Source organism: Antennarius striatus, chromosome 11 (genome assembly GCF_040054535.1).
Source record: "Antennarius striatus isolate MH-2024 chromosome 11, ASM4005453v1, whole genome shotgun sequence".
In the NCBI taxonomy this organism is placed as follows: Eukaryota; Metazoa; Chordata; class Actinopteri; order Lophiiformes; family Antennariidae; genus Antennarius; species Antennarius striatus.
The window spans coordinates 9606194-9619851 of NC_090786.1; the positions used below are offsets into that span (position 1 = coordinate 9606194).

The following is a 13658-nucleotide window of genomic DNA, read 5'->3' on the forward strand; positions in this document are numbered from 1 at the left end:
CTGTTATAATAATAATAATAATAATAATAATAATTATTATTATTATTATTATTATTATTATTATTATTATTATTATTATTATTATTATTATATTCTACGTGTGTGTCCGATTTGATCTGATTTTTGATAGGACTGTGTGAAATAACGCTTTTATATTCTGAAGCACAGCTGGTGTGACCTCACATTTCGTCACTAACTTCTGTCAGAGTGCTCATGTTAATTGTGTGCAGTGGTGAGTTCTGTCAAGGGCATTGCCCGTGCGCACGATTTGCATTTCCATTCTGCTGTGGAAATGATGAGAGAGTTTCTGCGCGGTTTAGAGCCTCGCGGCGCAGTCTGTGGGCGAATTACATTTAAAAAAGGCGAGAGAAATTAAATAAGAAACCGAGACCACTTCAGGGCTATTAACATCTAAAATATCCCCTAGAAATTTAGACCCAAATACACATGACCAAATATCCAGCATACCTTCGCCTTCGCACAGCCTCGTCTTGATTGTGTCCATCACTGCTTTGTGGGTATATATAAAAGCCTTTATTTAAACACACACACACACACACACACACACACACACACACACACACACACACACACACACACACACACACACACACACACCACACACATGCACTTCCCGTTGACGTTGATGGACGCCATGTAAATGTGATTATTCCACTCTGAATTGGAACCTATTACTTATAATAATTCCGCTCATAATGTTAAACTAACGCTCGGCAAATATGCAGAAGTCTGACTTTAAAAAGTCACGTAAAAATCCCATTATAATGCGGGCACATGTTGCGTTGGGCAAGAGTGGCCTCCAAAGGGGAAGGTATCGGCTTTAACCTTGCTTTCAGCGCGCATGTGCGCGTGTGTGACCGCACAAGCATCCGACTCCTCCAGGGTCCTCTGGAGAACCTAAATTTGCCTGTTGACCCCTGTCACTGTAAATTTACAGTGATAATGTCCCAACCTGCAGGGGTCCACAAAATGTTCAAGTCACTCATGGCGAAATGTACATTTTCTACATGTTGCTCTGGTGCCTCTGTTTTACATTACAGGAGGAACTGTCATTATTAAGAGACACAAATGTGAAGACACTGGAAAGGTGTGAGTCGGTATCACTTATTATATCTGAATTTAGATTTAGTTAGAGATCCTTATTAATATTGAACCGTGTTACTATTAACAGAAATGTTAATTATGATGTCAAGACGGAGGGAGTCAAGGTGAAAGCTGCACAGCAATAGCTAAAAATAATCCGTGCCAGCTAGACTACAGTATGATCCTGCAGAGGAGTGTTACTGGCAAGGGACCTTTTTGCTGCAACAAAGAGGTGGAAAAGAGGAAGTAAATGAATTAGAGTACAAGCCAGATTTTGTATTTGTTTCATCCACACTTGTCCTGTCCCTATTTTCCAACCTCTCCCTTTCCTTGCTATTGGAAGTGCTGCAAATTGTATAATGCTGGTCTTTGTTCTACAGAGTCAAGCCACATGAATAGCTGTCCCGAGCACACACAAAAACACACTGACAAACTGATCATCTTAAAAAAGCAACGCCCTGGTGCTCACTTGGCCTACTTTCCGCGGCAGCACAGGGACGTGGGAAGAGGAATAGAATTCAGGGGAGGATGTTCTTGCACTCTGGGAAACATTCAGTATAGCAAGTGTGATGCACATAAACATAGCCTTTGCAATGTCAACCTTAGACCACATTTGCCCCAGATAACTAGTCCCCATGTGCTAGACTATTCTCTTTGACTTTGCAATTGAAATCCTGAGAAGATTATGCCAAAGCTAAAAGAGGCAAACTCCAGGGTGGGATTTCAATTGTCAATTCCTGTTGGATTTTACTGTATTATGACATATAGAACACCATCTGTTACACTTCCTGTGACTAGGTCTGCACAAGTGGAGCCTATTGATACTGAGATCATTACAAGACCTATGGTTCTGAAAAGACAGCACTAGCCAATCATAGATATTTCCCATTTACACCCTCTGTAACACAGATGTATGACTTAGCTGGGGAGGTCCCCAGGTTGCAGAACACTAGGGTTAATTAGGAAGGTGCAGGAAAGTAACCACTCCTAACTTTAGCTAAACAGACTTTCTGAAACGCAAGATAATCTGGGGCTTCTATGTACACCGCCTAACCAAATGTCGACATCTGTGAGGGTGTGCATAAAGAAAAGCTCCTCAGAGAAACGGGGGATAATAATCTTAGTTCCCCTCACCTTCAGCTCGCCCATAGGGGTTTAAAAGGGAGATGAAGAAATCGTATGTAAACATGCCAAGTCAAATTTTCACTTGAAATGTGACATGGAGGCAAAGGCCGACCCTGGTGCATCACTAATGTGGATCCAGACATTTGGAGATTTCAGTGCCTCTGGATGTAAACAAGTGATGTATTCAGACCATGAGCACCGACTCACTATGCACACTTAGCATGTTTGAACATCTTCTTTTTTTTTCTTGTACCCGTGACCGTACGTTCAGTGCATAGGTGAGGAGCCCAATAAGTCAACACAAAGCTTGTACACGATCTTAAATCTTTGTATTCAATCGCTTCCACTAAAGTGAGTTTTGCTCTCCTGAGAAACATACAAAGTTTGAGCATCTGTTCCATCATGTTGTCTTTGTTGAGAAATTAAATATTGAACTGATCAAGTGTACCATGAATGTTTCACTTACATAGTGATTAGACAGACTAGAGAGACAGCACTACACACTCTCTTTTAATATACTGTATTTATTGTTCCTATCTTTAAGTGTTTCACACAACAGATTATAATGTTGTTGTGGAAAAACGGTTTTAATTCATGCACCAATTAATTCATTCTATACTAACACATGTAAATTCACATGTACGTTATTTATGTGTTGCACAAACAAAACCCTCCACTGTACACAATGCTGAGCACTATTAGTGTAGCCTAGTAAAGAGTGCATGTCAATTTGATTGCAAAATATTTAAAAAAAAAAGAAATTAGAGTTGTAGTTTTATGATCCAATTATCACGTTGGTGGCATCTGTTCATACACTCTTATTTTTTTTTGCACACTATATATAGAAATGGCACTTATTTTAATTGTTTCCTTCTTCCCAGTTCAGATCTTTCTTTATTTCATCACTCTTTCCTCCAAATCAACAAATGTCACAAGGGAGAACCCCCTTGATGATGTTTTTTTTTTTTTTAAACTTTCCTCTTTTTTTTTTCTTTATTAATTTGACATTGACATTTCGGATTAGACGAAAAGACCAAGGTAGCATACGAGCAGGTGGAAGGAAACGGTATCATCACAGAGATCATAAAATGGTGTCGTGAGTAGTCTTTTGTCCGGGACCATAGGAGAATTCTGTTGCTAAAGGGAAGAACAAAAGCAGAAGGCGCCACGGGTATAAGGTTCCCCTGAGCAACAATGCCGAAAGTTTCAACTTGCAGCTCATGGGTGTAACTTTAACTAGTATACTGTGGATCAAAGACTGACAAACAAAGTGGGTGGAAATGCTGGAGGAGTGTCTCTGCTCAAGTGAAGGACAGGTTCACCAGAGAGAGCGAGAGAGACCGTTTATGAAAGACAGTCCAGGCTATAAGGGCTAATTATGGAGACGCTCATGAACTCAAAGGGCGCAGCGCTCAAAAAATAAAACTGGCGCGTAACATATATGTATATTTATTTTCTTTCTTTTTTCTTTTTTGCTCTTTGTGAAAAAAAATATGAATAAAATTACACCACTTAGAAAACAAGTTTGTAAAAAAGAAAGAAAGAATTGAATCTAATTGAACAAAGACATGGTAAAAATTCTTTTTCTTTTTCCCGCTGCGTCGTGCGCGCGTAACAGGGAAGAGGACAGAGTAGATTTTTGTATCGCGTCTCAGTCATCGATTTCACACTCCTGTACGCCTGTCATCTTTTAGATTGAGCGAATTATTCACTTCTGCTTCTTTAAATAAGAAACACAGCTTTGAAATGTGTTGGGGCTTAAGGCAACTCATCAGGTTAGATCAGTGCAATGTGGATGTGTAACCTTTACACTGCAGTTGAACCTGCACATACAAGTGTTATGAAAGGTCCCTGTGGCGCTCTGCTCTTCTGACACGGATTTGAAGACTTGCCACTTTATTAGCTGCTAAGCCCCCAATACTTGTTCTATATAGTGGGGGCCTATGTTATGAGCTGAGATCTCATTGTCTTGCGTTATTAGAGGAAGAGTCTGCAGCACTCTGGCGTCCCCCGAGAGAAGCCTGACTGTTTGGAGGGAAGCTACAAGTGCAATTTAACCCATCTTACTTACAATATGATCTGTTACAAGGACATCATCGCTGCGAGGATTCACATTTAATATATCGTCTCAATGTGATTCTTTTCATTGATTCGGGGAGAGTACATTTTGTTTGATGTTCGTTCGTGTCTTTAAAAAAAAATCTATCTGTCAAGTTAGAGAACACTTGGTAGATAACTGAAAACTTTTACGATCTTCCCTACTCCGATTCACTATTTTCAAACATATTTCATGCCAGACTATGTGGCATGCGAGATCAGAACACTTGTTCCGCGTTTAAAGGTCAAAATAGTTCATTACTAAATGTGAGTGGATGTTGAGGGTTTTTTTTTTTTTTTTTTCCAGGATAATATCAATATCAGCTCGGGGAGAAGGAGCAGTTTGTGATCATCGTATGTGTCAGCTGTACACACGTCTCTGAGAAGGAGATGATCTTTTGGCATTGAATAATAAGTGCCATAGTGCCATCTAGTGTAGAAATATGCACACTGAAATAAGAAAAATCCCTAAATGTAAAATGTTCACTTGAACTCACATATGTGGAGCCTTAAAGGAGCACAAATACAAAAAAATAAATAAATAAAATAAGTGTGCTATTTATACTGTTCACTCAGAGGTTAGATTGCACTCAGTGACCACACGGAAAATTTCCACTCATGGGGGAAATAAACACGGAGACAAAGGTTTGCCTTCCACATCAGGTCTTTGACAAGCTTTACTTGCGAGGATGATTTCCCTCACACAATGAGAAAAACGTTGAAAGGCTCTGCATGCAAATGATATGCTGCCATCTAAATTACAAAGACGTACACAGACTTCAAGACATCATATCTCACTCATCGGGCCTCCTGGCTGTTAGGTTGCCAGAAGATGCGCTATAGAAACACCAGAGCAGAAATAATAAGAAAAAAAACACATGAGCCAAAACAAGAGTGTTGAATAATTGATTGTGTTTGTCTTTGCTGTGTGTGTGTGTGTGTGTGTGTGTGTGTGTGTGTGTGTGTGTGTGTGTGTGTGTGTGTGTGTGTGTGTGTGTGTGTGTGTGTGTGTGTCTGTGTGTGTGTGTGTGTGTGTGTGTGTGAGAGAGAGAGAGAGAGAGAGAGAGAGAGATAGAGAGAGGGTCTGGACAGAGCTTATGCCCCAGAGCAGAGCAGACGCATCCACCGGCCAATGGTTAGTGTTAAAAATTGTCTGATGAACCAAAATATGGGGGGAAGGGCCTGTTTGTGTGTACACAGGGTGAAATGCATGTGTATTGGTATTTTCACGTGCACACAAGTGTGCAGATTTAGACTGACATAGATGAGGATAGAAGCTGTGTTTGATCTTGTCAAAACAGACTTGAATGTGATGAACTCCAGCTAAAACCAGGACTACTTCTATATTCAATTAGATCAGAATAAAACAGAGAATAGGGTTTCCAGGATAACAAATGCTTTTTGTTACACGGCTCAGGAATAGGTGCGCTTTAAGATGTTGAAAAGTCAATATACCTTCATTTTGTCTGTGTTGGTAATGAGCCATATTTTCTGGAGAAAATGGCTGCTTCTCCGGAGGCACCATGTCTACTGAATGTGGCCCTGATCCTGGATAAAACAGAAGGCTCACCAATCAATCTCTCCAGGTTGCCCACAGCCAGAGAAAGCAGCTGCACCACATGTTTGCCTTGCGCGATAGCGACAAGTTAACATACGGGCAGCACAGTAACCATCCACAAGCAGCCTCTAGCTGTCTTATAATGAATTCCCACAGGGATGGGGAACTATCAGAGTCAGTGGTGTTACTGGAGGCTCGGAATAAAGTCAACACCTCTCCTTATACCTGATGAAGCTACGGCAGAGCAGCACACACTTTGATACACACATACACACAAACACACACACACAGAGTCAAAGCCGTAACACCCAACTTGTAAAAATCTATAAGATCTCATGCACACAAAAATTAAACTGTAGGGTTTATTAAATCACAAACTGGGCTCGCGTTAAATGCTTCTCCATCAGTCTGTAATGTGAACACAAACAGTTGCTTGTGTTCTTGATTGGGCACTATTAGTCAAGGCAGCAATTGTTTTAATTCAATACAGAAGAACAGATGCTATAGAAGGGAAGTCAGTTTTAGATTTTAAAAAGCAACATTTTATATCGTTGCTCTGATCTGGTCTTTAGAATAATATCCATTCCCAGTCAGCGTAACGCCTTCGAATCAACAAGTCTTCATTCAGACTGTGTCCGACGTGTGTCTGCACTACCCCATCAGACCGATGCAACGTTTCAGCCACAGGTAGAAGCAATGTTAATACAAACTACTGCATGATGCAAGGATGTTTTAGTGCTGGATCTTAGAATAATTATGCCTTCAGAAAGCTCATGTGAGTGTTTCGCTTTTAAAATACATCAAACAGCCTTGTATCTAATAACTAGTCAGTCTATGTAAGGTATTTGAGGATGTGTGTGTACACTGCACAACCCTAACCCCTTGTCATGTCTTCCAACAGTAAGACAATTTTAAGGATCTTGTGAGGATATAGAGTCACATTCTTATGTCATTTAAATTTGACATCTTTTGTTTCCATGAATAACCTTAGACCTTTCAACTTGAACTTCCACTGCAGGAATCAGTTGGCCCACCTTTCTATCAACACAGATACCAGTATACCAATAAGCTTCCTAACCTCCAGGCCTCTGCTCTGCTTCTCCCCAAGGAATGCTACAAGAATGATGAGAGGGATATGGAGCTCTGGAACAAACACGGAAAAGATTTTGGTGAGGTTTGGTCCAGGACATTCTTTATCTTCTTTTTTTTTAAATAGATTTATACAGTTTACACATATGGTAAATGACAAGGTTCTCAAGTACCATGATCAAGTTCTAGTGCATGTGTAGTAGTTATCCGGAGGCCATAATCACAGGTATTTAAAACCATTTTGGATAATCAGCTCATAAACAAATGTTATCTGCTATATTTTGCTAAAGAAATTATACAGAATCTGAGGATTATCCCCTTTCTAATGTACTTTTAAGATGAAGAGTGAAACAGGAGTATGTTAAAAAACAAATAAAAGGACTGCATTTCACTTTTCAGAAAAATGAGAATCAGTGTTATATTTAGAGTAACAGTTCCAGTCAGCTGGTGTCAAAAGAAATGCGGCCCAGATATTATATATTCAAATGCATTGTCAATGTTTGACATTTATTCATTTATTTCACTTATTTATATTTTTGGCTTCAGGATCCAGCACAACCACCTGCTATAGGGTATCCTTCCTCATCATAACTGCAAACTCTTCACAATGTCACTTTTTTTTTTTAAATCAAACAATTCAAATGCTGTAATAGCCCAGTACAAAAGTATTGAGTTAGGAGACGGAGTGATGGAAAAAAAAATATTTTTATTTTTAAAATACTGTGTAAATAAAAAAACTATTCTGTAATTAGATAATGGAAGCTTTAATGACCTTTATTGTATGCTTGTAAAATAGAAAAATGCCTAAAGCTTATATAAGTATGATGACATAAGAGTTGAAGCCTTTCAGTGAATGATTTGTTAAAAAGAAAATAAAAAAAAATCTGAAACTCAAATGGTGTGTTTTGTGTTGTTTTGCATGGTCTTATTTGTCATTCCTGGTGGTGGAGGATGAAACTTTTAAGTCATCTTAGTGTTTGGAATAGGGACTGAAAAAGATTCGTGCCCCACTGAGGTGTAGTTTGATCCTTCGGCCGCTAGATGTCACTCTTTGACCGCGTAACAGAAGCAGGGCCACTAGAAAGAGTAACATAATTTGAAGGAAGAAACAGTTGTCTGACATTCAACAACCCAGACAATAAAAAAAAAAAAAAAAAAAAAGTTTGATCATGAAGTGTCTCATTAAAAATGCGTGCACATTTAACTTGTATCTTTCACCGAACTTTATCAATATCTCACAAATCACGTGTATTCATGTGACTCACCTGTGAATTAAAGACTAGAAAACGTTTCATGCTTTTTATACTGGCTAAGTTTTTATTGAGTTGATTTCATTTCTGCTAATTGAAATCGAAATACCTCAATCGTGATGTCTGTGCATGTTATTCACTGCATCCATCCGAGGACATCTGACTCGTTTCTAGACTCAGTAAGCAGACATTACAGCGAAGTCTAATGAAATAAAAGTTGTGTACGTGGAAAATAAAGCCAAAAATATCAATCTAAAAAGCATGATGCTGAGGAGGATGGATGGAGCCAGGATGTGGCATGTGTGCATGACGTCATTTCTCCATGTACTGTGCGCCATTTTGGAAGAAAAAAAAAAATCACGGATAATTTCCGTGGTCTTGACAGATCTGGACCAGTCTTCACACTGATTGTGGATGCTATCTATTTACCCGAGCAAGCTGCATTGGTTGATTAGGTTTTGGAAGCTGTGTACAGCAAGAGCTGCTACATGAAGCAATGGCGGGTAAGCTACTTTTGAAGGGAGGAAAAGGACCCACCTCACTTGGTGTGTGTGATGGCCTGAATCTGCAAGTTAGCTCGGCTAGCGTTAGCACTGGCGAGCTAAAGTTGCTAGTTGTCAAACTGTGTCACTGCCGAGTCGTTTCTACCGTCAGACGGGACGCAAATCGGACGCCATCTAACGCTGTGTTCCTTTTGCAGGAGTCGCAGGAGGAAATGATTTTCAATGGTGTTTCTCTCAAGTGAAAGGAGCGATAGATGAAGATGTTGCGGAAGGTATGTAGCTAGCGTTAGCTTGGTGGTTAGGCTACACCGCTGGGTAGCTAGCTGTGTGGTCTGATGGGGATGCTCTGGGGGCTTCACGTGAGATGCAAGATGGGGGTATGTTTGTGCAGATCACTATATGACAGCTGTTGTGTTTCCTGTGCGCCTGTTTGTTCATCAGGTGCACAAACACCCTTCTCTTTGTAAGATTCTGTACGCCTCTCGCTAGCGGTGTGCTAGGTTAAGGCTAAGCTATAAAGGGGAGCGACCGTGTCCGTGACGTCAATGTACTGCGTCCATAAATTGTCGAGTGACATCATGCTTGTTTTCATTCATACATGAATGGGTGTACGTGCCGTGCATGTTTGGTGCCAATGTGTTTCTGGTCCTATTTTTGAATGACATTGTCGTCAGCTTGTGGTTGCACACCGTAGCAGCAGCAGCAGCAGCAGCAGCAGCTGTCAACACTAGGATCATCTTGGAGCTGTGATCACTGATCAGTTCTGACTTCTGTCTGTTTTCAGCTGATATAATATCAACAGTTGAGTTCAACTATTCTGGAGAATTGCTTGCAACTGGAGATAAAGGTGGCAGAGTAGTGATATTTCAACATGAACAAGAGGTAAGATCCACATGGACATGAGTGTCTTCATCAGTAGCGGTGTCATGTCAGAAGTTACATCTCGACTCTGTTGCTATGGTAATGTACAAGCCTTTTGTCTGATGGCTATAACGTTTTCTTGCAGTCTAAGAATCGTCCACACCTTCGTGGGGAGTACAATGTCTATAGCACTTTTCAGAGTCACGAGCCAGAATTTGACTATTTGAAAAGTTTAGAAATTGAGGAAAAAATTAATAAAATAAGATGGCTACCCCAACAAAATGCTGCTCACTTTCTACTTTCAACCAATGGTAAGTGTTTTCCTTTTTATCTGTGTTGATTTTTTTGGTGATTCAATTTGACGTTGCTTGATCTTTATCAGATGATTTTCTTTCAACAACATTCTTGTTTGTTTTTACAGATAAAACTATCAAATTGTGGAAAATAAGTGAAAGGGATAAACGAGCAGAAGGTTACAACCTGAAAGATGAAGACGGGCGACTCAGAGATCCCTTTAGAATCACCTCTTTACGGGTTTGTTTAATCGTACAGCAACTCTGACATTTTTGAGTATGGCTTTCCTTAATTTAATCTTAAAGTGCGTGGTGTGTGTTCCAGGTACCAGTACTGATGCCAATGGATCTCATGGTAGAAGCAAGCCCACGGAGGATCTTTGCAAATGCGCACACCTATCACATTAATTCCATTTCTGTAAATAGTGATCATGAAACATACCTCTCTGCAGATGACCTAAGAATAAATCTATGGCACTTGGAAATCACAGACAGAAGTTTTAGTATCCTTTTTGTTTCTCAGAACACACAGATCTGTGTCGTACACCATGATGTGTTTTGTGTTGTAAACGTAAGACAGTTATTTCCTTGACATTGTGTTACCAGATATTGTAGACATCAAACCCGCCAACATGGAGGAACTGACAGAAGTAATCACAGCTGCTGAGTGCCATCCACACCAATGCAATGTATTTGTGTACAGCAGTAGCAAAGGCACCATTCGCCTCTGTGACATGCGAGCAGCGGCACTCTGTGATAGGCACTCAAAGTGTAAGTACATCCAGCTGGAGTTCTGCACCAATGGGTAGAAAACTCATTGATCATGGTATTGATAGGGCAGCTGAGTGTTTTATGAATATCCAACATTTAGATTTCCCACACCTCCTAATTTTGTATATTGTTAAATAAAGTTTAGGTTATTGGTTTGTCCCCCATGGATCAGTGAATTGTGGTCAGTGTTGTTTATTTTGTGTCATGTTCTCAGTTTCATAACATTGATATTCTTTAGTGTTTATAAAGTTGACCTGATGCAACTTTGGTTAAAGTTCTTCATTTTTAATGATTTGGTCCATTACAGTATATGTTGGAACTGTTTAGAAATAAGAATGTTAAGGATTTTTTTGTGATTGTAGTTTTTGAGGAGCCTGAGGATCCAAGCAGCCGATCCTTTTTCTCTGAGATCATCTCCTCCATCTCGGATGTGAAGTTCAGTCACAGTGGACGCTACATGATGACACGTGACTACCTCTCCGTCAAAGTTTGGGACCTTAACATGGAAAACCGGCCAGTGGAAACATATCAGGTGCATAAACATACATATCTAACGCATTATAATATAGCTCATGTAAGATCAAAATAAGCCCTTCATTTTGGAAAACAGTTTTACTACACAGCTTAAATCCGAATTTATAGCAACTTAAATCTTTTTTTGTAATGGATCTGGAATTACCACCAAAGATTACAAGAAACTTCCGGTCACTTTCAGCATTGCTTAAATCTTAGTTTTTGCAAGTTCAGTTTCTTACGGTGGTATAGAAAATATCCAGAGGCTTAAAAAGTTATGCTCCTTTTGGAACACAAAATGCTTGTGGTGCACAAAAATAGTAGCCGCATAAATAGCCTCACAGTTGTCTGGTTAGCTACACAATCAGTTCCGACCTGACATTCACTCATGGGAAAACTTGAGGTACAAAAACAACTCACAGGCTGAGTATCGTGTTGGATAGAGTAGATGTAAACGTAAATTAAATCCATACGCATGAATGTGTTGTGTTTCAGGTCCATGAATACCTTCGCAGTAAACTCTGCTCCTTGTATGAAAATGACTGCATCTTTGACAAGTTTGAGTGCTGCTGGAATGGCAGTGACAGGTAAGTCAACATACCATTTGATGTTGGGTTTTGGTTGCTTTTTTTCATGGTGTATTTGTGTCCATTAATGCTAATTTGGAGATAAATCACTGGTGATACTATGTTGTTTCTAAGTTACATAGAGAAACATTCAGTCGTTTCTCTCTCTTCCATCAGTGCCATCATGACTGGCTCTTACAACAACTTCTTCCGAATGTTTGACCGCAACACCAGGCGGGATATCACACTGGAGGCTTCCCGAGAAAGCAGCAAACCACGGGCTACTCTCAAACCACGCAAAGTGTCCACTGGTGGCAAAAGGAAGAAGGATGAGATCAGCGTGGACAGCCTGGACTTCAACAAGAAGATCCTCCATACTGCCTGGCACCCCAAAGATAACGTGATCGCTGTGGCAGCCACCAACAACTTGTACATTTTCCAGGACAAAATCAATTAGAAGATTTTGGGCTCCAGAGGATAGGGCTTTTACCGTACCTGTGTAGTTAAGCCTACTACTTGTCTATCTGTATAAGAAGAAACAGCCTTGTTGTCCTCCTGGTGAAGAATTCAAAAGCACGTGTCTACTTTTTTTGCCACAGGAGGTTGATCCATAGGCCTGTTTTATTTTGAGTCTGAGCTTAGGTTGTTTTTGCCTTTGGCACCAGGGCAATCAACATGCCCCCACTGACCCAGAAACCCCAACTCGGGTCTAATTGACGGACTGGCACTCCCTAGAGGTCAAACTCTTGAACGTTGGTGTTTGTGTTGACATTTTAAGCCTTCATTTCATGATTTAATGACTGAACTCTTGGAAGCCCTTAAAATGACGTCTTGTCAGAGTTGTAACATCATCTTGAAGAATTTGGGCCCTCTGAAGCCTGGATTAATGGCCAATAAATCTAACTGTAACATTCCCCCATTGGCCCTTTATTCAGGCCAAACTACTGGTGGAAGAGGCCATGAATTTGGTGGACCTTTTTCTTTTCTCCCCTCCCCTTTATTACTTTACCCCAGTCAATACGGTGGCATAATTTCACTGACTGTATCTACTCAAGTACACCTTGTCATCCACATAATAAAAGAAACTAAAACAACAGATGTGTTTTTAAATTTAGAAGTATGTATTAAAACATGTTTATTGCTTTGCATGTTTTTATGTTGTAGAAAGGTGGGGAAAAAAATTCCAGTCACACCACTGTCTGAGCAGATGTCAAACTTCTTATGGAAATACTATTCGGGGCTGCCAGTTTCAGAACCGATGAAAGGGACAACCGAAAATGTGTTTGTGTCACCAGATTCATTGCTAGGTTTGCTTTTGTTTTGTTTTTTAAATCATGTTTTAGGACACGGGCTGGACAATGCACGGCACAAGATGGGCCCAGGACAAAGGGAATCTGCAGCCTTAATACTTACTTCTATCAATGACAGCTACAAGTTATGTCCCCAAATGTTTTACAAACCTCATGTGCATTATTTGTAAATCCTATTTTATAGAGTTATGTCCTCATATACTGCTGCTACATGTGGCTGTATGAGAATAAGTACTAAGAGGAAGATTGCACACCAGTTGATGCGAAGTGTGCCTCTGAAACATGTAGTTAGGGAATTCAGACAGGTCTCATACATGTGCCCTTTTTCATTTATTACACATCTGGCCCAAATCTGAGCTGCAAATGTGGATCTTATCTGTAGTTGTGAATGCGGAAATGAAGGTGAACACACAAAACATACTGATGACATTAAAACAAAACATAATGCATTGTCTTTGTCCATTGATTCCTAATATGATGACAATGTATTCACTTGTTTATTATTTTGACCAAAGTTCAATAAAATTTTAATTGTGTTCATCTGTGTTTGATTTGATAGTCTTATTCAAAACAAATGTTAAATAGGAAGACTAACAAACAAAGCACATCAGGGCAGAG

At 39.9% G+C, this 13658-nt stretch overlaps 1 protein-coding gene across 1 annotated transcript; it reads left to right on the forward strand.

The window, feature by feature from the left end:
* The first annotated feature begins 8575 nt into the window (after positions 1-8575).
* On the forward strand, positions 8576-13576 carry LOC137603559 (serine/threonine-protein phosphatase 2A 55 kDa regulatory subunit B delta isoform). Its single transcript, XM_068327141.1, has 10 exons — positions 8576-8726; positions 8924-8998; positions 9511-9608; positions 9733-9898; positions 10009-10121; positions 10206-10383; positions 10487-10651; positions 11014-11183; positions 11660-11751; positions 11908-13576. The coding sequence occupies exons 1-10, from the start codon at positions 8720-8722 to the stop codon at positions 12185-12187; spliced, it is 1344 nt and encodes a 447-aa protein (XP_068183242.1). The 5' UTR covers positions 8576-8719; the 3' UTR covers positions 12188-13576.
* Positions 13577-13658: the final 82 nt, after the last annotated feature.